Source organism: Haliotis cracherodii, unplaced genomic scaffold (assembly GCF_022045235.1).
Source record: "Haliotis cracherodii isolate W230 unplaced genomic scaffold, xgHalCrac1.p SCAF_5, whole genome shotgun sequence".
Taxonomy (NCBI): Eukaryota; Metazoa; Mollusca; class Gastropoda; order Lepetellida; family Haliotidae; genus Haliotis; species Haliotis cracherodii.
Window position 1 is genome coordinate 33,856,750 of NW_027266308.1, and position 26,257 is coordinate 33,883,006.

Genomic DNA, 26,257 nt, shown 5'->3' on the forward strand with positions numbered 1-26,257 from the left:
AAAGTAGACTAGTCTGGAAAATGTGATACAAATAATATGAAAACACAAATTTAAGATTTCATCAAACATTGATTTATAGATATAATTCTTTTTAAATTACAAAAAGAATATTAATGTTGCAAATTTATTTGAGGCGGATCTGTACGAGCAGAAGAAAAAGTCTGGTCTTATCATAAGAAGACATTTTAAGTTCTCACATGTTTTTACTGACAACTGAGAGGAGTGTTTGATCTTCAGAAGACACAGTAACACAGCACAAACACAACAGGCAGGATGTACACTGCACAGTAACAGGAAGTCACTCCCCAGGACTACATGTAGTGCAGCTGATGTCACATTTACTGGACAACTTCTTAAAACAGAACAATATCACAAACATCATTATCAGGCTACCCACAAAATATCTTCAAATTCATTTCATGTAGATGTCTTTTGTTTATTAGGTAAATGTTTGTGACAAGTAAAGTCAACATAAGTACAATGTCTATTTCAAACATCCAATATTGCATAATTGGCACTAATAATTGAACAATCATAAATCTTGCATAATGATGTACCTTTCAAGCTGTCCGGTTGTGACTGTTCACCATGCGCAACCCCGGTGTACTAGGAGGGTCCACCATGCAGGTACCCTGGTACACTGGGGTCCACCATGCAAGTTTCACTGTGGGGTCCACCATGCAGGTACACTGGTACACTGTGGGGTCCACCATGCAGGTACACTATGGGGTCCACCATGCAGGTACACTGGTACACTGGGGTCCACCATGCAGGTACACTGTGGGGTCCACCATGCAGGTACACTATGGGGTCCACCATGCAGGTACACTGGTACACTGGGGTCCACCATGCAGGTACACTATGGGGTCCACCATGCAGGTACACTGGTACACTGGGGTCCACCATGCAGGTACACTGTGGGGTCCACCATGCAGGTACACTGTGGGGTCCACCATGCAGGTACACTGGTACACTGGGGTCCACCATGCAGGTACACTGTGGGGTCCACCATGCAGGTACACTGGTACACTGTGGGGTCCACCATGCAGGTACACTATGGGGTCCACCATGCAGGTACACTGGTACACTGGGGTCCACCATGCAGGTACACTGTGGGGTCCACCGTGCAGGTACACTGGTACACTGTGGGGTCCACCATGCAGGTACACTATGGGGTCCACCATGCAGGTACACTGGTGCACTGGGGTCCACCATGCAGGTACACTGTGGGGTCCACCATGCAGGTACACTGTGGGGTCAACCAAGCATGTACCCTGGTACACTGGGGTCCACCATGCAGGTACACTGTGGTGTCAAACAAGCATGTACCCTGGTACACTGTGGGGTCCACCAAGCAAGTACCCTGGTACACTGTGGGGTCCACCATGCAGGTACCCTGGTTCACTGTGTGGTCCACGATACAGGTACCCTGGTACACTGTGGGGTCCACCAAGCAAGTACCCTGGTACACTGTGGGGTCCACCAAGCAAGTACCCTGGTACACTGTGGGGTCCACCATGCAGGTACACTGTGGGGTCAAACAAGCATGTACCCTGGTACACTGTGGGGTCCATCAAGCAGGTACACTGTGGTGTCAAACAAGCATGTACCCTGGTACACTGTGGGGTCCACCAAGCAAGTACCCTGGTACACTGTGGGGTCCACCATGCAGGTACCCTGGTTCACTGTGTGGTCCATGATACAGGTACCCTGGTACACTGTGGGGTCCACCAAGCAAGTACCCTGGTACACTGTGGGGTCCACCATGCAGGTACCCTGGTTCACTGTGTGGTCCACGATACAGGTACGCTGGTACACTGTGGGGTCCATCAAGCAGGTACACTGTGGGGTCAAACAAGCATGTACCCTGGTACACTGTGGGGTCCATCAAGCAGGTATACTGAGGGGCAAGGGGCTAGTAAGGCAAAAACACAGTAACTGTCATATGAAACCTGCTGGAAACAAGTATGCTGCTTAGTGGTTGTTGACTGCTGCATTGTTGGAGCTATGGCTAACAATTCCCGACAACCTACCACAAGAAGGTAAAATGCCCTTGAACCGGAAATCAAAACAGGCATGTTTGGCTTCACCCCAACAGCACTTTGAGGGTAGATGTTGATGTTGGAACAAAATAGGCTTCACATTCTATCAGGTCTATATCAGGGTCTTCACCTCTGAATTCAGTTCTGACGTCATTGTAGATGGTACCAGCGACCATCATATGAAACAGCTGGAATATCATGGAAACAATGATACCTTTTTTTAAAAATATTTTCAGCTCCTATTTTTCATATTGATTAGGGTTGTTGTTACTTGAATTACAGGTCATCCGACCCTAATTTCACATAAGTGGAAAAAAAATAAAGAAAGAAAACAGTAATTTCTTATTTCTGCAATGTCTGTTAATAATAGGTTCACAAACACAAAACTATAACAGTGTCGCAGGCCCATTTCCAACACCCCCAAACTTCCATATATTGTATAAATGAGAGGATGTTTTCAATAGTTGTTCACTGCTTCCAGATGTTTCTGCCTTAATAGTTGGAAAACTGGGGTCAACATACTTTACCATTCCACACTACAGACTACACTATTTAGTTACCACAACCTAACTTTGCATTAGCAGTTCTACACAGGATCTGTTCTCAAAAAAGAAAATCTGTAAACCAAGTAATTAAAACAAAAAGACTTCTTGAAACACTGTTAACCCTGAGTCAAGAACAACACTCCAAGGGATCGTGTAGTACCAGAATAAAACATCAAGCAAAACCTTTTTCGATATGTTTATAGGTCAGACTGAATACAATTTTTCAATATCTTCGACATATATAGAGACATCATTGCATTTTCAAAGAATGTCAGAATATCTTAACACATGTATTCCTGGGTTCTTGACTGTTCATATATCGTTTCTTGTAACAGACCCTGCAAAATGCATAAGTCAACAATGAATGCTGTTATATGCCCACCTACCAACCCAACACTCCCTGACTCTCCAGACACTTCTTGTCCCGGTCAATACGAACCAGTTCCTTCATGCTTTCTCATTTGGCAGTTTTATACATGACTTGAAAATTGAAAATTAATGCAGCATCCATTTGGCATTTACATCATTTCTACCTGTGAACATTCACTTGCATGTGTTCTGTCAATACAAGGCAACTAACAAAAGACTCTTCCCACAAGATCAGAAAATACGTCGAAGGTTTACTCCCCAGACTTTGGGAAGGTTGATATGTACTTTGAGGTAGCTCTCATACAAGCTAAAGCCAAGCTGACCTCCCACACAGACATTGCAGGCACCCACTCTTTGATATTCTGGGTGGGCGTGGCATTTTGTTGACGAAAATACCTTGCTCAAGAAACTACAGGAAAACACAACTTTTGTCACAGATTTTACAAAAAATATATATTGTTTACTGGACATGCTGTGTGTTCTGAGTACAACTGTGTTCAGCTCCAGGGAAAAGAATTGTATTTCTTGTCCAAACCCCTCCCCAGCCCTAAAAAATGAAATGATTAGTCTGAAAAAATGTATGACCAAAAGAGCAATGGATTTTGATTTTGTCACATTTGTTAGTTTCATTTGGGTGAAACAAAACACCCAAACTCTGATTCACCTCAATATGTGCATGGTCTTCTGAATGATACATGATACAAAATGACATGCAGACCTGTGTTGCAATACATGACCATAAAAAATACTTTTTCATCAAGAAAAAGTGACCATCATGTAAGTACCATTTTTTTAAATTGATAAACTTTTTAATTCCATGGCCTTTGTATTATTCTGGCGAACAGAGATACATATTGTACATGAGATACATGTATTGAGATACGTATTGTGACCGTATCAGTGAACCTGTGGAGTTCGGGAGGTATGGTTTTCCACCTGATGATTGAGTGAGTGAGTGAGTGAGTTGGGTTTAACACCGCTTTTAACATTATTCCAGTTATATCACAGCAGGTCAGCTTAATGTTGGAGGAAAGCCGGAAGTGATGCAGGTCTAAGACGTTTACCACTTCGGTGAAACCCACGAGCACGGGTATGGTGCTGACAAACCTAGAAACGTAATTATGGCAAACCGGGATTCGAACCCACAATCATAGGTTTCTGGCGTGCCCAAGGGATGCAACTCTTCAAAGCGAATCCCGGCGCCTTTGACGACTGGGCCACATGTGCCCCCTCCACCTGATGAAGATGTGGTGTTGAATAGATCATAACAGAATGGAGATATGAAACGATGGAGCACTGAGGATGCTGAAAGCATGGCTGAGTATCAGCTACCTATATATGGATCCTTGATGAGGACGAGTCTGACACTGTGTGCTGATTAGACAGCGGCTACAAGCATTCCTTCCATTCCAACATCCAACCATACAAGTAATCTGGGGTATGGTAAATCTCAAGGATGCCCAGGGCCATGCACAATAACATGGCAACACTGGGAAACATGCATGTCTTCTTGGGCTGCACAGCTGACTGAAGATACCGTACTTCCATGCGTCTTCCCGAGGCAAGGGAGTTAACTGACTATAAAAGTCCACTTTCCACTCTTGGCAAACTAGGCAGGAATTCCGCAGTGATAGTTGTGCTTCACTCATGAGTCTATGCATAATCCCATCAAAATCTCGTAACGAAATCGACATCTGGTTCGTAAATTGCCATGCAGATTAAGGTCGATTGCAGGATTTGCAAAGAATATGTACCGCCAACTCGGCATCAATAGATATTTCCCAAATCTTTTCACAATTTTAATCAAGGTGCTCACCTGATTTGATGTACTTCACGAAGTAAGACCCCTTTCATCACAATATAGATTTTGATTATCCATCGGATCGTCTTGACTGGGTGTTGCCATTTTGTTTGAAACAAATGCATGTGTCATGACAGGTGGAATCTCATTGGTCATCAGGAGGGACATAGACGGGACATAACTTGTAATAGCCACTAGTGGCACTACGATCGAGCCACAAATTTCAGTCTAGTTCGGCAAGGGAGGAAACTGGACTATTATAGTCAGTTAATGCCCTTGCCTCAGGAAGATGTACAAAGTGTGCTGGTACAGGCTCCTATAGTTACATCCATGGTACTACATGATCACATTCGCCTCCACATTCTTACAACATTATGTGGTCCCATGTGTAGTAGTCTTGGCTGCATCAATACAAATTCCTGCATAACAGCTCTGTAGTAATGACAGGAGTGGGGAAATACCATTGCATGACATATCTACACTCTTCGTATTAGATAATATACATTGTAAATAACTTTTTGATGATTAAGAAAATTTACTTCATGATGAAGTATTATTACCGGTACTTGTCACTTTTTTATCAATGACATTAAAGGTGAATAATTTGTTAAAAAAGAAACATATTTAACCATACACGGCAAGTAGCCTTTCACCCAGAACAAGTAGATTTGATAAGTTTACTTGTATGTGAGTGGAAGGTGAATGTGTTCCATTTTCCACATACCAGGATCATTTGAGACAGATAATGAAAAATGTGTAACCATGGTAACACTCAAGTTGCACATAAAGATAAGTCTGCCCACAACAATTTCAAAATTAGAACTAATTGTTCTGATGTTTTCACCCTCATGATGCCGACATGTTAATGTTCACAAAAGCAGGAATAATGTCAAATAAACATACTGAGTTGAGTGTTAACACAATGCTTGGCATGCTGTAATCTATAATCAGGTTCTATCATACACAATCTCATGGTTCATAATTTACATCCTATTCACAGATGTTCACACATATCTTACACATATTTACATTTTGTTCCTAAAACAAATTAAATAGTGGACTTGCATAGGCCATAGGTTTCACGTTTGGATGTGGCTGCAAAGGAAAGAGAAGACAAATGATTAAACAACAAATAAACTAAACAGAAAAAGTTGAAAATACAGGGTTCACGTTTTTATTGTCTATCTGTGGTGCGTTGCTATAAACGTCACACTTATTATTAATCTAACAAAATCATGGCATTCTGTAAATAATCAGATAAAGACCAGTCAAACCAGTAATTGATAATATGACTAATGTACCAAGCTGTTAGGGGTTTGTAATATTACTGGTATATAGAGGTTATCACGCGAGTGTGTTTGGGGATGGTAAATATCCTGCATTAGAAATAAACATTGTATTTAGCGAGCCTTGGCGTTTATGCCTAGTGCCCTCGCAAAATTGTTTCGAAATTTATATCTCCAAAGTTGCCCAAACTTATAAAATGCCTTAGCTACGTCACAGTTAGACACTGCTTTTCAGTGTATTAGACTGTTCTTTTGATAATGATTATTATAATTATAATTATCCCTGTAGTTTATCCAGATTCCCGATGGTTAATTCTAACTCGATCGCCAAATGACGAGGGCGACGCCATGTTTGTTTATAAACAGTGAAAGTAGTCCCTACTTGACCTTTGATATTTGCATCTCTATCCGCATATGACCCCAAGTGCTATCGTTTTTATCCGTTGGCTTTATCCTGCCGAGAAACCTACCCATTGTATGATAAATTGCAATACGTTCGTTAGCAACAAATATCGCAATAAAATGCTTGTGTATTGATATTTTCCAATAGTCACAGAAGAATTGACATATAATTACATAAATTATATCTACTATCTTGAGGGATTTGGATGGGACTGGGTACCTATCTAAACCATGTAAACACCACACACCCTTTACGTTGTTTACATAAACATTCCATATTGATTAATTAGTAGGTAGTCTTGTTTATCAATACCTCCGATCTCGCAATCTGAAGTCTGGATTATTGAATGAAGAAATACCATTTCAACAGTACAAACATATATAATTTGGGCTCCAATACTTATTGCAATATGTATCACAATACAGCTCTCCATACTGCGTCATATATAGCAATACGATTAACGTGCCAATACGTCAACCCTACGGGCCGTCAGGTACAATGTTATCCAATCAAACATGTCACCATGCCTGACAATCCGACCAATTCAGTTACCTCTTATGAAAAGGACCAGTTGTAACCTGGAATCCCAGTTTTAATGACATGTAGCCAAATAAGTAGGTACTAATGAGGACTGCAAACGTCTTTGATGAAGGACAATATGGAGAATGCAAAACTATAATGATGTTTGTTCATGTCCTATATTCAGCAGGAGAGAGCTCCAGTGAACTAGGGCGGTCGGGTAGCCTAGTGGTTAAAGCATTCGCTCGTCACGCCAAAGACCCGGCTTCGATTCCCTACTGGGTACAAAGTGTCAAGCCCATTTCTGGTGTCCCTCGCCGTAATATAGCTGGAATATTGCTAAAAACGGAGTAAAACCATACTCACTCACTCACTCACTCCAGTGCATGCTACTACCAGAGTGAAACCAGTGAGCCCAGGTATTGTGTTAACTGACGAAGCTTCATAACCTTGATTCAACCCTAGGACCAGTAGATCCTTGGACACAGCAAACTGTGGATACTTAGACCACCAGGGCCCTTCAGGTGAGAATACTTACCACAGCTTCATAGGAAGTAAACTTAGGTGTGAGATCATTTCCTTGGACAGTGATGAAAGCACCTTTGTTACCCATGGTATCACTGAAACAGAAAAATGTCAAGCTTGAATAAAGAAAGGAAATTATTGTTGTCATCATGGCATCAGGAATCAGACAATCGCCATGACGCCATCAAACATGCAGCAACCAATCACTTTTGTTTTACCACAAACATGCAACCGTCACTCATGGTATGTCCCTCCCAAACATGCAGCTGCCAATCACAGCCTAGCTCTCCCAAACATGCAACTGTCACTCATGGTATGTCCCTCCCAAACATGCAGCTGCCAATCACAGCCTAGCTCTCCCAAACATGCAACTGTCACTCATGGTGTGTCCCTCCCAAACATGCAGCTGCCAATCACAGCCTAGCTCTCCCAAACATGCAACTGTCACTCATGGTATGTCCCTCGCAAACATGCAGCAGCCAATCACAGCCTAGCTCTCCCAAACATGCACCTGTCACTCATGGTATGTCCCTCCCAAACATGCAGCAGCCAATCACAGCCTAGCTCTCCCAAACATGCAACTGTCACTCATGGTATGTCCCTCCCAAACATGCAGCAGCCAATCACAGCCTAGCTCTCCCAAACATGCAACTGTCACTCATGGTATGTCCCTCCCAAACTTGCAGCAGCCAATCACAGCCTAGCCCTCCCAAACATGCAACACAACACAAAGGTTCTCCCAGACATGTAACAGCCAATCAACAAAGGGTTCTCCCTGACACGTTACAGTCAAGCTCACACGGCTTGCCGAACCATGGATATGTAGCAGGATATTCAGGAAACTATCTAATACATAATGTAAACCATAAAAAACACATTCTCAATTGACTAAATAAAAGCATTAGGTTGGAACAATTCTTACCAGTAGTTGGGAGCTGAGAAGACAGTGATGCACTTTCCATCATGCGCCATCTCATAGCCATCATTCTTCACTTCATGGCTGCGGATGACATAGTCCAGGTTGTTGTATTGCAGGAACTTCTTGGTGACATCAGGTCCAAACTGGACCCCTACTCCCCTCTTGCTGGTGGACCTCCCGGGCTGGGGCTGGGGGTCTGACCACAGGAGTTCACACATGATGCCTGGGCAAGAGCAGAACATTTGTTAGGTTTTGTCGGATTGTTGCTTAACAGAATAATTCCAGCTTTATGATGGCAGCCTGTGTAAGCAATGATCCAAACTGTCGGTGTATCAAACCAAGTCGCTGAGCCTGACCTCCTGATCTATTTGGTCACTTCTTATGACCAGAATTGGTTGCTGTAGTGTTCGAAATAATAGGCCCATGTCAGGCCTATAGTTTCAAATTTGTATGGGTCCTTATGGTCTGCAGTACATTTACACATATTTGTCACATTAAGCTGCAGTTTTTTTCAAAGGAGGGCGTTCAGCTTCTAAAGTCTGTAGGAGCCAAACAACACTGGCTTGCTGGGAATGTATTCCAAACCAGAATCCCCACAGGATCATTTCGTATGTCACCACACATGTATTGAGAGAATGGCACTTTTATGAAATACATACTGAGAGTGTTTAAAGTAGGGAATGGTAGTCCTAGGGTCCACAGCTGAAAACAATTCAGAACCAGCAAAACACTAGTTGGACTTCAAAATGATGCGATACACTTCACTCTATTTTCTGTGGAAAACTGAGTGAGACGTTATTGACTTGCTCCGAAGTGGTACTTAGAGGGACCTGCCCTTGGTGGCTGATGTTGACAAATAACCAAAATCCTGAAGCTTTGTGTGGTAACTATTTCTAGAATGCTGGCCATACCTATAAAAGTGTGAGACAAGGGTGATTTGAGGCCTTTCAACAACAAACTGACTTGTGAGAAGCATATCTATCGGAAAACATCGACTTTTCTGCCTGTTTCCAACACAATCTCATTAAAATCAGTTCTTAGTTCTTGCTATCGTTAAACAAATCTCTTACCAGATCATGAAAGTGACAGTCCGAATGTATTTTCTAATCATGCAACCTCGAAAATGTTAACACAGGGTATTCCGAACGACAGTTACAGCCTGTCCGACTGATTCCATTGAAATTATCGTCTTTCATACTTCCGAGGGATAAACACTGGAACGGAGGAGGGGTTGCACAGATGTGGGAAGCACTGCCATACAATCGCAACCATATATTAGACATTCCGGAATGTTTGTTTGTTCAGTTTTCAAAATTTTAATTGCAAACTGTGTCAACATATTTTCCAAGCTTAGTCTGAAATGGAAGTCACCAGGTTGAAATCGAGTACTGTAAAGCTCGAGAAAGCTGTTTCTAATTGGCTGATGTTGACTTCTTGTTAGTCGTTTAAGTGGTTCGTCAAAGTTCGCGAAAGGTCGTTCTGACGTGACCTGTAATTGGATGTCCTCAGATCTTTGTTTAGCAGCAGCAAGAACTTAGATCTGATTTCAATGAGCTTGGTTTCCACCAGTAGTTGAATAGCAGACACACAGTATGACCATTGCATTACATATTTGACCCATTGTATTGCCTTTGATTATTGTAAACCTTATCATGTGCCTTTCAATAAAATATGTTTATTGTTCCTTCATCTTGTACAAATCCACAAGCTAGTTCTGTATGTTCCAATTTCTGGGTTAACAAATTTAACAGTATTGAACAATTTGTATAAGTTTTCTGAAAATTAGGCAGTGGAGAAACTGCTGGTAATAAATGCTTAGGTGTATATGAAGTCCATTATCGACATGTTCATGTGTTCCAGCATTTTCTTTAAATAACATATGGAAAAATAATTAGGCTGCTGTTGTTATATCTCCTTTATAATGTTTATGCAATTTTACCCAAATAGTTGATCCATACTACACCATAAAAAAAAGAGTCAAGATGCATATTGCACAGTGAGTGAGTGAGTTAGAATGGTTTTACGCCGCTTTTAGCAATATTCCAGCGATATCACGACGGGGTGACACCAGAAATGGGCTTCACACATTGTACCCATGTCGGGAATTGAACCCGGGTCTTCAGTGTGACGAGCGAATGCTTTAACCACTAGGCTACCCGACTGCCCCTATATTGCACAGTGGAAAGAGTGTCAAGAAACATAATGTATTTTTACTTTGGTGTATCGTTCCACCAATAGCTGAAGGGATCCTTGATCAAAGTACTCCTGCACTATAAAGATAAAAGTCATACATTGTGATAGTATTTTAAAAATGTCTTTAGGTCTGATTTGAATATGGATCATGTCTGAGCCCTTTTCAACCCAAAATGACGTAGTTTCTAGATGTTTACACTTGGGTGAAACCCACCTGCATTATAATGGCGTTGGATGACCAGGGTCATGATTAGGGCGTGTCTGGTACTTTAACCCATGTCCTAACCGCAGACCCAGGAATGATTAACTCTGCACAGCCTGGTCCAGAGCCGTAAGACAAAAGGGCCACCTGTACCAGTGTGTCATGATAAACACTACAACACATCCTTCTGCTGGACTCACCTGTCTCAGGAGGCTGTCTGTTCCGTTCTACCTTCCGGATGTCGTCAAGAGATACTGTGTCCTCGGAGAACAGGCCTCCATGCATCACCTACATCACATTTAGATTTATGAATAACCTAAAGGGCCCCATCTGGTAGTACTCCAGCTTGAAGTGGGTGAGTGGCTGGGTGTTTGAGAGTGAGTGAGCGAGAGTGAGTATGTGTGTGGGTGTTTTAGAGTGAATCAGTGGCTGGGAGTTTTAGTGTTGGTGTTAGAGAGTGAGTGATTGTTTGAGATTGAGAGAGTGGGTTGATGTTTGAGAATGAGTGAGTGAGTGAGTGTTTGAGTGAGTGTTTGTGTGTTTGTGAGTAAGTGAGTGTGTGTGTTTGAGAGTGAGTGAGTGTTTGAGAGTGGGTGGGTGTTTGTGAGTGAGTGGGTGGGTGTGCGTATACTTGAGAGTAAGTGAGTGAGTGTTTGAGAGTCAGTGAGTGAGTGTTTGAGAGTCAGTGAGTGAGTGAGTGTTTGAGAGTCAGTGAGTGAGTGTTTGAGAGTCAGTGAGTGAGTGAGTGTTTGAGAGTCAGTGAGTGAGTGTTTGAGAGTCAGTGAGTGAGTGTTTGAGAGTCAGTGAGTGAGTGTTTGAGAGTCAGTGAGTGAGTGAGTGTTTGAGAGTCAGTGAGTGAGTGTTTGAGAGTCAGTGAGTGAGTGAGTGTTTGAGAGTCAGTGAGAGAGTGTTTGAGAGTCAGTGAGTGAGTGTTTGAGAGTCAGTGAGAGAGTGTTTGAGAGTGAGTGAGTGAGTGTTTGAGAGTCAGTGAGAGAGTGTTTGAGAGTCAGTGAGTGAGTGTTTGAGAGTCAGTAAGTGAGTGTTTGAGAGTCAGTGAGTGAGTGTTTGAGAGTCAGTGAGTGAGTGTTTGAGAGTCAGTGAGAGAGTGTTTGAGAGTCAGTGAGTGAGTGTTTGAGAGTCAGTGAGTGAGTGTTTGAGAGTGAGTGAGTGAGTGTTTGAGAGTCAGTGAGTAAGTGTTTGAGAGTCAGTGAGTGTTTGAGAGTGAGTGAGTGAGTGTTTGAGAGTCAGTGAGTGAGTGTTTGAGAGTCAGTGAGTGAGTGTTTGAGAGTAAGTGAGTGAGTGTTTCAGAGTAAGTGAGTGAGTGAGTGTTTGAGAGTCAGTGAGTGAGTGTTTGAGAGTCAGTGAGTGAGGGAGGGGATCACCACTGGGAAATACAGACTTAGGTGTATCAGCATCAGCATGTTGATAAATATTAATGACTGTAGTAATAAATGGTTTAAATGTCATTGTTCTTTTCTCAATCCCCAAACCTGGTACTGGACATGGTAACACTTTTCTTGAAATCTGCACTCTACTCACCAAAATCCAGTTGAAAAGTGAGGTGAGGTAAAGTGGGGTTCAACGTTGCGTTCAAGATTATTGCACTTATATAGCCATTGTGTGTGTGTGTGTGTGGCTGCTTGTACCAGTCTGAACTAATGCCAATTATATAGTGCAAGCCCACTGCGATACCATATTGCTGTTTAACATGAATACCCCACTCATACACAGTATACTGTCTCCGAGCTGACCAGTCCTTGTTTTAGCCCTTCAATGCAGTGCCAGGCAAGGTAACAACAAGCAACATCTTTTAACGTCTTTTTGTATGACATGGCCTGGGATGGAACCTCGGACTTTCTGCTCTCCTTAGTAACTGTCAGTGACAGTGAGTTTGGTTTGGCGCAGCTTTTAACAATATTCCATTATATCACGGCGTGTCAGTTCATTGTGGGAGGAAACCCCGAAATGTGATGCAGGTCTCAGACATTTACCACTTTGGTGAAACCCCGAGCACAGGTATGGTGCTGACAAACCTAGAAACATAATTGGGGCAAACCCAGGATTCGAACACAGGATTTGAACCCACAATCATAGGTCTCTGGGGTAGCAACTCTGCACAGCGAACCAGGCCACCCGTGACACCAAACGAAGTAATAAACAAAACACAATGTTGATAAATATTTATGTTTTTTGAACTATCCATAGTGAATGTGTTGATGAAGAGGTTACTCACCATAATTTTGTTGTTGATACAGTGAGCAAGTGGAAGCCAGTTGAAGACCTCTGTGAATAGTTGAGCCATCTGACTAGTGTATGTGGCCCAAGTTAAGGCAATAAATCGCACATCGTCAAATTGGCATAGTTCTCAGAATGTCAACATGAAATAATAGTGTCAAGGCACTGTAGCTCACTTAGCCAAGTAGTCAACAAAGCAAAATGTTAATAAAGAGAGCCACTTAACAAATTGGCTGTCAGATTTGATATTCAAATATTTACACTATAGTTACACTCCGAAGTCGAAATGATTACGGGCGAATGGAAATCAGACATGGCGTGGACTACAAAAGGAGGTTCATGTGTATTCTATTGAGCTGGGTGCACTTATTAACTACCGCACCAAAAACACTGTTTACAAAATAGGTCTATAGGAAAATGACCCAGTTTTGATAAAAGCATAACTGATAGTGTTTAACTCTTCCAAATATTTTACGCACATACAGATAAAACATTTACCTATAAGACAATCTAATAATTTCTATATGTTTGTGTGCTTATAGTTGCCTAATATATTATATTTTAAATTAATTCAAACTTTGTTTGATATACAGATATAAACAGAAATATTTGACAATGCATAGATATATAAACATCTGCAGACAAACAATGTTTCAAGACTTGTTACTGTTTCCATGCTATCTCGTATTGTAACTTTGGTTTGTTTGTTGTTTAATATTGCACTCAGCAATATTCCAACTATATGACAGCGGTCTGTAAATAATCGAGGATTCATTGGTATACGATAACATGCATTGACTAAGTCAGCGAGCCTGATCACCTGATCCAGTTAGTCGCCTCTTACAAGCATAGCCTTTTAGCACAGGTTGCTGAAGACCTCTTCTACTCCGGATCTTCACGGGTCTATGGTGTATCATTTCAAGCTCCAGAACAAGGTAATTAACCTGTATGAAAATGTTTGCTGCTTTTAAGATATTTTTCAACCTACTCAAAATATTCTCTTCATAAAAGGTTCTCCTAAACACATGACTGACACACAAGGATATTTTGATTTCACTTCTCCATCAAATCCATACATCTGGTTCATCGTCACGCTTTCATGGTTCCCTGGCAACAGAACAAACAGTTGATCAAAGTGATTTTTAAATGTACACACCTTGTGACTGACTTGAGTAACAAATAGGTCTTGAAATAAAGTTATGAATAACGTTAAACAAAACTAATTGTATAAAGCTACCCTAGAGCGTTAGGAATCCTCAAGTCTCTCTATTTCTAGAGCAGAAAATGGGATGAGAACAGAATGGTGTGATTGTTTCTTAACAACATATGGTTTGTAAGCATATTAAGATTGAGTGAGTTGGGTTTTTAATGCCGCCTCGAACAGTATTCCAGTTATATCATGGCGTGTCAGCTTAACGTGGCTGGAAAGCTCAAAGTGATGCAGATCTCGTTTACCACTTTAGAGAAACTATGCGAGCAGGAGTATTGTCCTGACAAACATAGAAACACAGGCGGGGCACACCAGGATACAAACCCACAACCATAATATTCTGACTTCCCCAATGGACTCAACCCTGCACAGCCAATTGCGGCACCTTAGATGACAGGGCCACCTGTGTCCCCACATTCGAAGAAACTAGAGACTGACTAAAAGTGACACAGGGGCAGACGATTTCTCTGTGTGTTCCAAATACCTCGAGCCATGAAGAAGTGATTGGGGTAGAGCAGCTTCAAGCTGAACAGAGTCATTATACACTCAACCGAGAAAGAGCCGCGGTCCACGAAGTCTCCATTAAACAGCTGGATAAAGTTAAGGCATCTATAAAATCATAATGATCAAATTCTTGGAAAAGTGTGTGACTGATGTTTAATGCATGCAGTCAGCAATACTAAAGCAGTGTCAGGCAGACAGCACATAATGTGACTTGAATCAAGAGCAACAATCCACCACATTGGGCACGATGACCAGCAATGTGGTAAGTCATTGTGTCCAACCATTAGGCTACCCCAAAGGCTCTAACCATTACGTCCAACCATTAGGCTACCCCAAAGGCTCTAATCATTGCATCCAACCATTAGGCTACCCCAAAGGCTCTAACCATTGCGTCCATCCACCGGTCTTCCCCAAAGGCTCTAACCATTGCTTCCAACCTTTAGGCTACCCCAAAGGCTCTAACCATTGCTTCCAACCATTAGGCTACCCCAAAGGCTCTAACCATTGCGTCCAACCATTAGGCTACCCCAAAGGCTCTAACCATTGCTTCCAACCTCTAGGCTACCCCAAAGGCTCTAACCATTGCTTCCAACCTTTAGGCTACCCCAAAGGCTCTTACCATTGCGTCCAACCACTCGGCTACCCCAAAGGCTCTAACTACTGCTTCCAACCATTAGGTTACCCCAAAGGCTCTAACCATTGCGTCCAACCACTAGGCTACCCCAAAGGCTCTTACCATTGCTTCCAACCACTAGGCTACCCCAAAGGCTCTAACCATTGCTTCCAACCACTAGGTTACCCCAAAGGCTCTAACCATTGCTTCCAACCACTAGGCTACTACCCCAAAGGCTCTAACCATTGCTTCCAACCACTAGGCTACCCCAAAGGCTCTAACCATTGCTTCCAACCACTAGGCTACTACCCCAAAGGCTCTAACCATTGCTTCCAACCACTAGGTTACTACCCCAAAGGCTCTAACCATTGCTTCCAACCACTAGGCTACCCCAAAGGCTCTAACCATTGCTTCCAACCACTAGGTTACCCCAAAGGCTCTAACCATTGCTTCCAACCACTAGGCTACTACCCCAAAGGCTCTAACCATTGCTTCCAACCACTAGGCTACCCCAAAGGCTCTAACCATTGCTTCCAACCACTAGGTTACCCCAAAGGCTCTAACCATTGCTTCCAACCACTAGGCTACTACCCCAAAGGCTCTAACCATTGCTTCCAACCACTAGGCTACCCCAAATGCTCTAACCATTGCTTCCAACCACTAGGTTACCCCAAAGGCTCTAACCATTGCTTCCAACCACTAGGCTACTACCCCAAAGGCTCTAACCATTGCTTCCAACCACTAGGCTACCCCAAATGCTCCTTCCTTAGAGAAAAACCGAAAGTCATGCAAGTCACAGACATCTAAACCAACAATCACTGAAACCTAGCACAGCTGAGGGAAGCAACTCTTATACACTGAGCCCCAACTGTTTCCTGGGTGTTGTCCTGATGTGGCAAGGATACGTATGGATTGTCTTCAGATGGCTCCCCGTTGAGAGAGAATATGTTCATGAGATCATAGAACTGGCCATGGATGTCACCACACACTGTGAACTTGTTGCTCTGGAAACAAGCAAGGTAACTATCATTGACAAGTGAAACAACAGAACTAAACACAATTACCTTTTGTTCAAATTCATACATTATATGATTAGAAAGATTTTAGTCAGGCAAACAAAATGATCTGCACTCTCATTTCACTGTTGGTTATTTAAGTGCAAGTCTTATGTGTATATACAACTTTGTAGAACTGGAAAGATTGTAGCATTGTTAATGCAAATATTGTTTTTAAAACATTGAAAGAGGCTCGTAAATAAGGTTTATTTGCCCTTAAGTACTGTCTGTCAATATCAAAGGATGAAACAAAACACAGTGGAGGCAGATATGGAGGCTCCATATACGGTCATGTTGGAGGTAATTTCCTAAAAAAATTACATGCTTGATTGCCTGCCCCTCCTGTTTGCACCCGAGCAAGCAAGCCACCTTTCACGGTCATGGTCGGCTGCACAAGTTCTCAGCAAAGCAAACCTTTTCTTCACACTTTTAAACCCTTATAAATTCTATCTACAATTAGATAATGACCATTTGTACACTGTACTTCCCTTTGTATGAGTGGGATTAAAGGAAATGTGATAAAGGTCTTTACTTCATGAATTAAGTTTGCGGTTTTAGTGAGAAAACGATGTGCGAAACATGTTATTTCTTCAATTGCGTTTATTTTTTGTTTTGGTACTTTGATAGATTTCACTGTGAGACATTTCTGTGTTTAAAATATTCACAGATCTCTGTATAAAATGATGAAGCATCAGTCATAGTTACTTTGTTCCTCTTTGCAGTATCATGAGTTCAAATCAGTCATAACCTGCAAATATGGCCAACTCTGACAGGGACAATACTTTTTGAGGTATCATAGAATGTGAATGTTTTTCGGAATAGGAATTGATAATTTCTTAGGAAGAAGAACAAGTGGATAACTACATGTTTGGACTTGTGACCGACAACAGTAACGAAAATACCCAGGATGATCCCCATCTTGGATGCTTGGATCACAAGTGATTGTAAAACACACATTGGTCAGTTTGTTTAGTATACCTTCTCCACATCACCATGTCCTGTGGCAGTCTTCAAATGGCAGGAAACTGATATGTCAACTCAACATTTACTTCAGAAAATGAAAATGAACTTGACATCTTTGGTTACTACACAACATACCCCTGAAACTGTGATGTCAACTAAAGATGGCTGGCTTTGAAAAAGTTTCTTTACTTGTAACAGAACCTGTAATATGAAAAGGCAATAAATAGAAAAATGACACATTATTTTGGACAACAATTACATCATGCAAAACACACAAAACCAAGAAAAAGGGAAACATAAAAATATTAATTCTTCTAGTCTTATATTAGCCTCATCATAAAACTTGATAAAAAAGATTGGTTTTCCTGTAAACAGACGTGAACAAAATATGAGATGTGATCAAGGGTGGGGTGTCTGTATCTGTGTCTGATCCTGTATCACTAATCCTGTGACACTCTTACTCTAACATACAAAGCTATGCTCCATGACCCTAGTACCTGTAAGCTTATAATATGTGATGCTGATATGATTGGATATTCTGAGTGAGTTGGGTTTAGCAGTATTCCAGTTATATCAGCATGTCAGCTTAATGTGGGAGGAAAGCCCAAACTGATGCAGGTCTCGTACGTTTACCAGTTCGGTGAAAACCAAGACCACGGGTATGGTGCTGAAAGACCTAGAAACATTATCGGGGCGAACCGGTATTCGAACCCACAATCATAGGTTTCTGGCGTGTCCAATGGACGCTACTCTGCACAGCGAATTGCGGCGCCTTAGACGGCTGGGCCACCCATGCCCCTGAGTACATCCGTGTTACATAACCAGTCAGCTACTGTTCCAATTCAAGTGGCCCAAACTGGTACATCCTCCAGAGATATAAATCATATAGTAGTTCCCGAAGGTGTTGTCCGTACGTGTGATATATGTGCCTAAGGAGGAGGCAGTCATTGCTTGTATGCTAACAGGATTGTCACCCTGAGCCAGAATGCCATGGTGTTGTAGTGACCTCGTCTTTCCTCCAAGACGTCAATGGAAGGGAGAGCATGTTCCACTGCTTCCTGGTCGACCTTGTCACTTCCTTGACTCTGTGCAATACCAGGACATGAAGACAAGTCCTCGGTGTCATTGCGCCCCCATCCTGATTTATCTCCCCTAGTTGTTAGTGTTTGATGATAAAATCTGACGTGAAGCTCATGCGCACTTTGGCATATGATTGCCTGTCAAACTATATCTTGGTTACAAGCTGCCATAAGCATGATAAGAAGGCTTGGAGAATAACAGTCCATTGGGTGAAACAATAAAAATGTCTGCTCTATTAATGTTAACCTCTGTGATACCAGATGCTGTGGGACTACCAGATCTCTGAAGCACTTCTTCTGAATTCCAAGTCTGGAGTTCTCTGGCATTGCGCTGAACTAAGTCGTAATCTCTATGTCTTGTTAAAAATGCATGATTATTCCGAGAAAAAATAAAAAAATATATGGAATAAACTTATTCAGATACTTATCCTGACACAACTGTATGCAAAATTCCTTCTTACAGAAATTGTAAAACAGCGTAGAACAATGTAGAACAATTACTGACAAGAGGGTGTGTTCAGGTGAAGGTTCTACTTCTACATTGTCATACATTGTGTTATGATTGAAGCAAGAAGGAATATTGCATACTGTTGAGGAGAGACATGGTGAAAGATATATTCAATTCTCCATAGCTGAAGACAAGCTGAGAGCCATTATTAAACCACCATGATTCCAGGGCCAAAGGGTTACAACATGTCAAGAGCCGAAATGGATTTAATTAGTTAATACTGTAATGAACTCAAATCAAAATCATCAGAAGTAGCTGTAAGTCTAACTTAAACTGTCCCATATTGCATGTCATAGTGTATTCAGCTAGTGTAACTTTAAGATACCAGCATTAGAAATTGGCACTAGTCCTATAGTCCCTTGCCAAACTGCCCAAAAGATAAGGTATCATAAGGACTAGATAACATTTGCCATTTATAAGGCTTGTGCTATATGTTATAATCATAAGGACTAGTGGACTAAAAATGTTAGTTTCTCTTGCTGGATATAATACCTACATTGTGGAGGGAACTAAAGCCATGTGACAATGCTTCAAACCAATGCATTCCATTAGCTAGATCACCTTGAAATGAAAGGTTTTGGTTTGGTTTGTTGTTTTACGTCACACTCAGCAATATTCCTGCTATATGACGGTAGTCTGTAAATAATCGAGTCGGGACCAGACAATCCAGTGATTGATATCATGAGCATCGGTTCACGCAATTGGAATCGATGACATGCTTCAACCAGAAGCCTGACCACCCGATCCTGTTAGTCGCCTCTTACAACAAGCAAAGTCGCCTTTTACGGCAAGAATGGGTTGCTGATGACCTATTCTACCCCGGATTTTGGAAATCTGGAAATCTTGGAAAAATGAAAGGAAACAAACAGCAGTGCTGCTGACAAACTGTCCAGCAATCATTGTTATTGTGGCTATACCTGGTCCAATATCAAGGACAGATAACTCTGATTGATAACCAAGGGCAACAACGCTCCCGACTCTCTAGCAATCATTTGTTATTGTGGTTATACCTGGTGAGGGTTCAAGGACAGATAACACTGATTGGTAACCAAGGGCAACGACGCTCCCGACTCTTTAGCAATCATTTGTTATTGTGGTTATACCTGGTATGCATATTTTCGATGTAATCGCTTTTGGTCCTTGTATGTTTGCATGAGATCTTTTACAAATGTGAGCGTCACTTGATCGTCCTCAAGGGCGGGGCCGGCGTAGTCATCTTCGATAACTAAAACAGACAAATAGGAATGTGCTAGCTGAACAATTACAATCATCTAAATTATACCATTTCAATGTTTCTACGTCCACTCATAGCATCCCATTATGATACACGTCTTCCATGACCTCCTATTATACTCTGTTCATTTCAACACTGCATGATACAATAAATAACTCCAAATGTTGAGGCAAGACTAAAATGTGTTGAAAGGTTGACCTTGTAGGTTTTAACTTCAGTTAACACAAGCGAATGTTTATCACAGTCATATGAACAGGTTCTATCAATTTCATTTTAATATTCAGTAGTGTTCAGTATCATTCAATATGTTAAATTTGACATTTCCAGTGGAGAAAAAGCACCACTGCAATAACTTGTCCTTTGTTTTCGAAACATCAAAGGGGCGCTTATTGCAGAAGGGTATATGATGTGAAAATGTTTAACTGCTGATTAAAAGACCATCAAGTGTTGGTTGGTTGTTTGGTTTGTTGTTTAACACTGCACTCAGCAATATTCCAGCTATATGACAGCGGTCTGTAAATAATCGAGTCTGGACCAGACAATCCAGTGATTAATATCATGAGCATCGATCCATGCAATTGGGATAGATGACATGCATCAACCAAGTCAGCGAACCTGACCACCTGATCCTGTTAGTCGCCTTTTACGACAAACATAGTCACCTGTTACGGCAAGCATGGGTTGCTGAAGATCTATTCTACCCCAGATCTTCACGGGTTTCCATCAAGTGTGTGTGCTCTGCAAGGAAACAGTGATCAGCTACCAACCCATGCTTTCTATGTCCAGCCTCTGCTCCATAGGGACATCATCTTCAGATGAGATGGCCTTCTCAAACGCAATCATCTTCACAATCTTATTGCACTCACTGAATTTCATTTTGGCATCTTTGTCATTTGGTCTAACTTTGGTGACCTGAAAGTTGGACATTATATTATAAGAATAAACGATTTCTCAATGATTAGTGAGAAATAAATGTCTCATGATTAACAAGTACGTGGGTGTTTTTGTACAAAGTAATCTTAGTGCTAAGGATATTGTGACTGCCATACCGTAACATAATTAATTTTTCACTGCTTAACGCTGCACTCAGAAATATTCCAGCTCTTTGATAGTTGTCCAACTAATAATTAATGATATCATCAGCATCAATCCATGCAATTGGGATACGATGACATGCGTCAACCAAGTCAGCGAGCCTGATTCACCCGATCCTGTTAGTTGCCTCTTACGACAAGCATAGGGTCCTGTAACTGAACTTATGACAGTCGTATTGCTTTGCTTACTTTTAACAACTGCACCCAGGAATATAAATATTCCTATTATAACATACTAATAATGTTATGAAACAATATGTATCAATACAGTAAGATCACAATATTACAATATGTAAAACAGAACTTTGTGACAGGCCTTCTTGTTACATTTTCCTACAATTTGTACATAAAAAGATTGTTTATTTCGGGTGATAGTTTTTCGCAGGTTTCTTTAAATGTGTACAGTATAGAGAAATATTTCATGATCCTGAACAATTACCTCATACCATAAGCTGCAAATCATTCATATCCATGAATGTTTTCATTTTCATATTCCAAACCTACAGAAGCAAACAAATGAATCTATGGTCATTGGACAGATGTCATGACTTACAGTGTCAGAAACAGGTGACCCAGCTACAGAACGTAACCATGACAACATGTCATGAACAAAGGACATATCTGTAACATGCACGTTTGAAACTGGTCAAGTATAGTCTGTGACACAGTGACCTATGTTTTTCTGTCTAGACCAAGGGAGACCATACTCAACTTGGGCCTCAGACTTATTTTACACAGTTTGTTTATTTGTTGTTTAACGCCACACTCAGTAATATTCAAGCTACATGACGGCGGTCTGTAAATAATTGAGTCTGGACCAGATAATCCAGTGATTGACATCAGCATCGATCCACACAATTTGGATACGATGACATGCATCAACCAAGTCAGCGAGCCTGACCACCCAATCCTGTTAGCATGGTTAGTCGCTTCTTACGACAAGCATTGTTGCCATTTTATGGCAAGCATGGGTTGCAAAAAATCCATTCTACCCCGGATCTTTACGGGTCATTTACTCACTGACAACTGTTGGTCTATAAATGGAAGTAACACTTACCATTTCAAAATCTTTCAGAGCTAACTTGAATTTACCCAATGCCATGTTTGCTGATGCTCTTCGATAATAAGCCTGCCAAGAAAGCATAATAATCAAGTGATCTGTATTGCCATATTTTGACCTGCCACTTATTCTCTCATTTAACTTAGCAGAAATAATACATTTAGCAAAACTAAAAGTAAAGCCAGACCAACTTTTCCCTCTTATTACCAGATTACAGATCTGCTAAACTGAATACTCTATCATCTTTCATTTCCAAACAAAATAAAATGAGAAATGATTATTATTAAAAAAATAATCTGTCAACAGATCTAAAAAATTGTTTTTTCTTGTGTATAATGCACACTTTTTTCTCCCAAAAATACTATTGTGTAGAGAGGGGTGCAAATGATACAAACGTACAAGTTTCAACTTTTTTTCCTTAAGCAAAGACATTACCGTGAGCAATGTTTCTGCTCCAGAAACGAGAACTACCCTCATTTTCAGTATGAATCCCAACTTGTCATCTTGGAAAAAAATTAAAATAAATAAAAACATCCCATATCATCAATAGCCACCAGTTGGAAACAGACATCAACTTGTTTTCATCATGAAAAATCATGAAAAAAAGAACAAAATTTCCAGAACAATCAATAAGTTTCAACAAGAAATATTTAACGCTCTTGGAGGTCTGCTCCGGAAACGGAAAACCGACGGATGGACATTCTGATGGCTAAATCCCTTGATTTTAAAACCAGCGGGATAACAAAGCCTAGCATACATAAAATACAAATGAAAATGGAAATCATCATGTCTTGTAATACGTATCACAAATTTCACATTTTCATTGAACAAGTTTGCTATCTCATGTTTGTTCAACTGAAGCAATACAATGTAGTTTTTGACTGCGCACTTTATATGGACATGGGATAAGCAAGCTACTTCTCTTGAAACTTTTTTAGTGTTTTACCCAAGAATGGGGTTGCACATTATACTCAGTTGTGTATAATACATGAAAAAATAACAATCTGGCACCATTAATCAGTAATACATGTATACATGGTATAATTATATTTTTAATTGATCAGGGCTTTTTTTCATCCACCGCATTTCAGTCAATTTAGTGTAAACAATCCATGTTACAAACAAAATAAATTGGCCTGGCCTCAACAATAAATAATAAAAATCATAATTTGGTGTCCTGTCTCTTACTATTTTGACCAAGAAAATTAAGTAAAACAAGAAATCAAACCATCCTGGCTTGAAAACAATTGTCACCATCTACTTTACAGAGAGTTTCCAGTTACATGATAGGCCAAAAGTAATTCAACAAAGTAAATTTAGGGGTGAGATTTAAAAAAATCCAGGCAAGTTTGTGCAATCCTTACCTTTATGTAGCCGCGGTCGATACTAACAGCTTGGCCTGCATCTTTCAGAGCATAGCCAAAACATTCTGTTTTGAGATAGGCCAAACTTCTGTTGCTGTAGTAAGCTGCAACCGATGGGTCAACCTCTATTGCTTCTGAATAGTACGTTATTGCCTGGTTGTAATCTTCCTCTGTAGAAAAACACAAATGTAATGATAACACGATAACAGTGATAGATTCTGAGAAAACAGCTGATTGCTGCTTCCAGTCTAGTGATTTTTATCTCAATATTCAAATTTGTTTTGACCAAGTTTAAATGTTATTCCCCGATAGTTTACCTGAATTCACTGATGGAATACCATGTAATTTTTTTCTGCGGAAGACAAATGTTTTTATAGAAAATGTAAGGATTTTGTATGCAATGAGGGGCACCTTGTAGCAGTAATAGGCAGGGGTCGCTTTATAGACAGCAATATATGGTATATATCCTCACATACCCTATTTTTGAACAGTTTAGAAGGCATCGCTGATACATCGAGTGATGAATGAATCAAACTTCAAAAGTAATTTAAAGTTGGCAACCTATTTTAAAACATGGTTTAGAGTGTTTTACAGAAATGTTCACAATATTTCACTCTTCCTTTTTATCATGACATGGGCACCAAAATTCTGAATGGCGATGGACCGCTCTGACAGGTGTATAGTTCTTCCCATGAACCCAATGTTGACAGATGTGTGCACGGTCAAGTCTGCAGCTTTGATGACGTCCACTTCTCATGATAACCCGACAAATCACCCAAGATAATATTGCAGTTTCACCCGTAACCCCTGCCTTGAAATTCTTCAAAATCATAACCCTATAACATCCTTTGTGTAGAGTAGGATGCCTTAACCCAGGCAAAAGTTGGGGTTACAGGTGGAAATCTTTAAACAACTTGATTTGTTAGAAAAAGTACTCGCCAATATGTGATTTGTCACCAATGAGGGCAAATATATCAGGGCTCTTGAGAATGGTATGTGCCCTAGTTACAGGCACATTTCGTCATGACAACAGTCCTTAAGCAGTGATCGGTTAACAAGTTTACTTCATTAACTTTATCATGTTGTTATGCATGACAATACAGGAAATAACACATTATTTAAAGATTAAAACGCTTACGGTTTGCCTATGGTAATAAATAAAACATAATATTCGTGCCCATGTCATACAATGTGTTCAACACAAATGACTAAATTTAGCCAAAATAAAAGAAGTTTTCGTTACAGACGTTGATTTTGGTAATATGGTATCTGTAGTGAGAGGTTCCTTTGAAGTAAAGAAGTGACACAAACATGGTCTTACTGAACACCCGGAACGCCCCAAAAAATCAATTGTAAGAAAGGTCTACTGCGTGATCGAAAACAGAACAAACAGCTTACAAGATGTCAAGACTGTGGCAGGGAACTATAGTCGTATTTGGTATACATGTTTCAGCTGAATTGATAGATCATCAAAACATTAAAGATAGATTATCAGTTATTATCAGACGCATTAGTGCAATCATGTTCGAGCAATGATACACAATGTATGACATTACACCAACAGTGAAATGCTGCGCACGTGCCTATCGTCAGTGTCGAGCGGAATGGTAAAAAACCTGGTGGTGGACGTACTTTTGAAAAACGAATTAGCCTTTTCTTTCAGTTCCTCCGCTCTCTTCTTCCTTTCATCACTGTCACACTCTTGACTTCCAACATTTTCGATGGAATTTGTAATGTCCCCCGATCCATCCAAAGTTTCCGGCTTTTGATTGTAATCCGCCATATTGTTACTAACTATGCCCCAAGGGAAGCAACTCTTGTTTGCGATTCGAGTGCACTCTTGACACATTCAATAATAAAGATATATAAGTACATCTCACATAAAATAGTATTATATGTTTATTTCGCACGCTATGAGAAATGCTTTGCATACGATATCAATGCTGAAATCTTAATTTTACAAATTTATGTGATCCATTTCATCACTAAGGCCTCTGACGTTATGCAACATTGTCATTACGTAACTAATTATTTGTTAATGCTTGTTCCTTGTACTTCCTGCAATCTGATTGGTGGATTGGATTAAAATCATTCATTTCCCAATGATTGTAAAAAGAAGCAAAAAGACATCGGCCACTGAGACTGGTCGACTTAATTCTTTCACCTCTGTTCAGTGGCCGGGAATCCACATACCGTATTCGACGTAATAAGCGCCAAGGGCGCTCATAAAATTAGAAATAGGGGGCTCTTATTAGAATATTATTTTTGTGGAAAAAACAGAGTTGAAAGATAAATTTCGTGGTTTATGCTGACAGCCTGAAATTTTTATGTACAACAGATATATTTTTCCAGAATTTCATTGCCCATAATTAAGGGTGCATATAACACAAGAGTGTGTATTATACGCGAATAAATAAGTCGTGTGTACATTGATCAATCGGAAGGGGTGCTAATTGGGATTGTTCACTAGTCAATATGTTAGCAATTATCGCTGTGGGCGCTTATTGAAGCGGGGCGCTTATTACGTCGAATAC

The 26,257-nt window shown here is 40.7% G+C and overlaps 1 protein-coding gene across 1 annotated transcript; it reads right to left on the minus strand.

The window, feature by feature from the left end:
• Nucleotides 1–1,788: 1,788 nt before the first annotated feature.
• Nucleotides 1,789–25,512, minus strand: LOC139443101 (serine/threonine-protein phosphatase 5-like). The gene is made up of 14 exons (XM_071224041.1): nt 25,356–25,512; nt 23,724–23,893; nt 22,357–22,428; nt 20,973–21,117; nt 20,075–20,196; nt 17,520–17,585; nt 16,272–16,370; nt 14,734–14,839; nt 14,083–14,146; nt 13,038–13,116; nt 11,005–11,092; nt 8,413–8,632; nt 7,504–7,585; nt 1,789–5,852 (listed from the first exon to the last, which is right to left on the minus strand). Exons 1-14 carry the CDS (start codon nt 25,504–25,506, stop codon nt 5,796–5,798), a joined length of 1,521 nt encoding a protein of 506 aa, XP_071080142.1. The 5' UTR covers nt 25,507–25,512; the 3' UTR covers nt 1,789–5,795.
• Between the last annotated feature and the right edge of the window lie 745 nt (nt 25,513–26,257).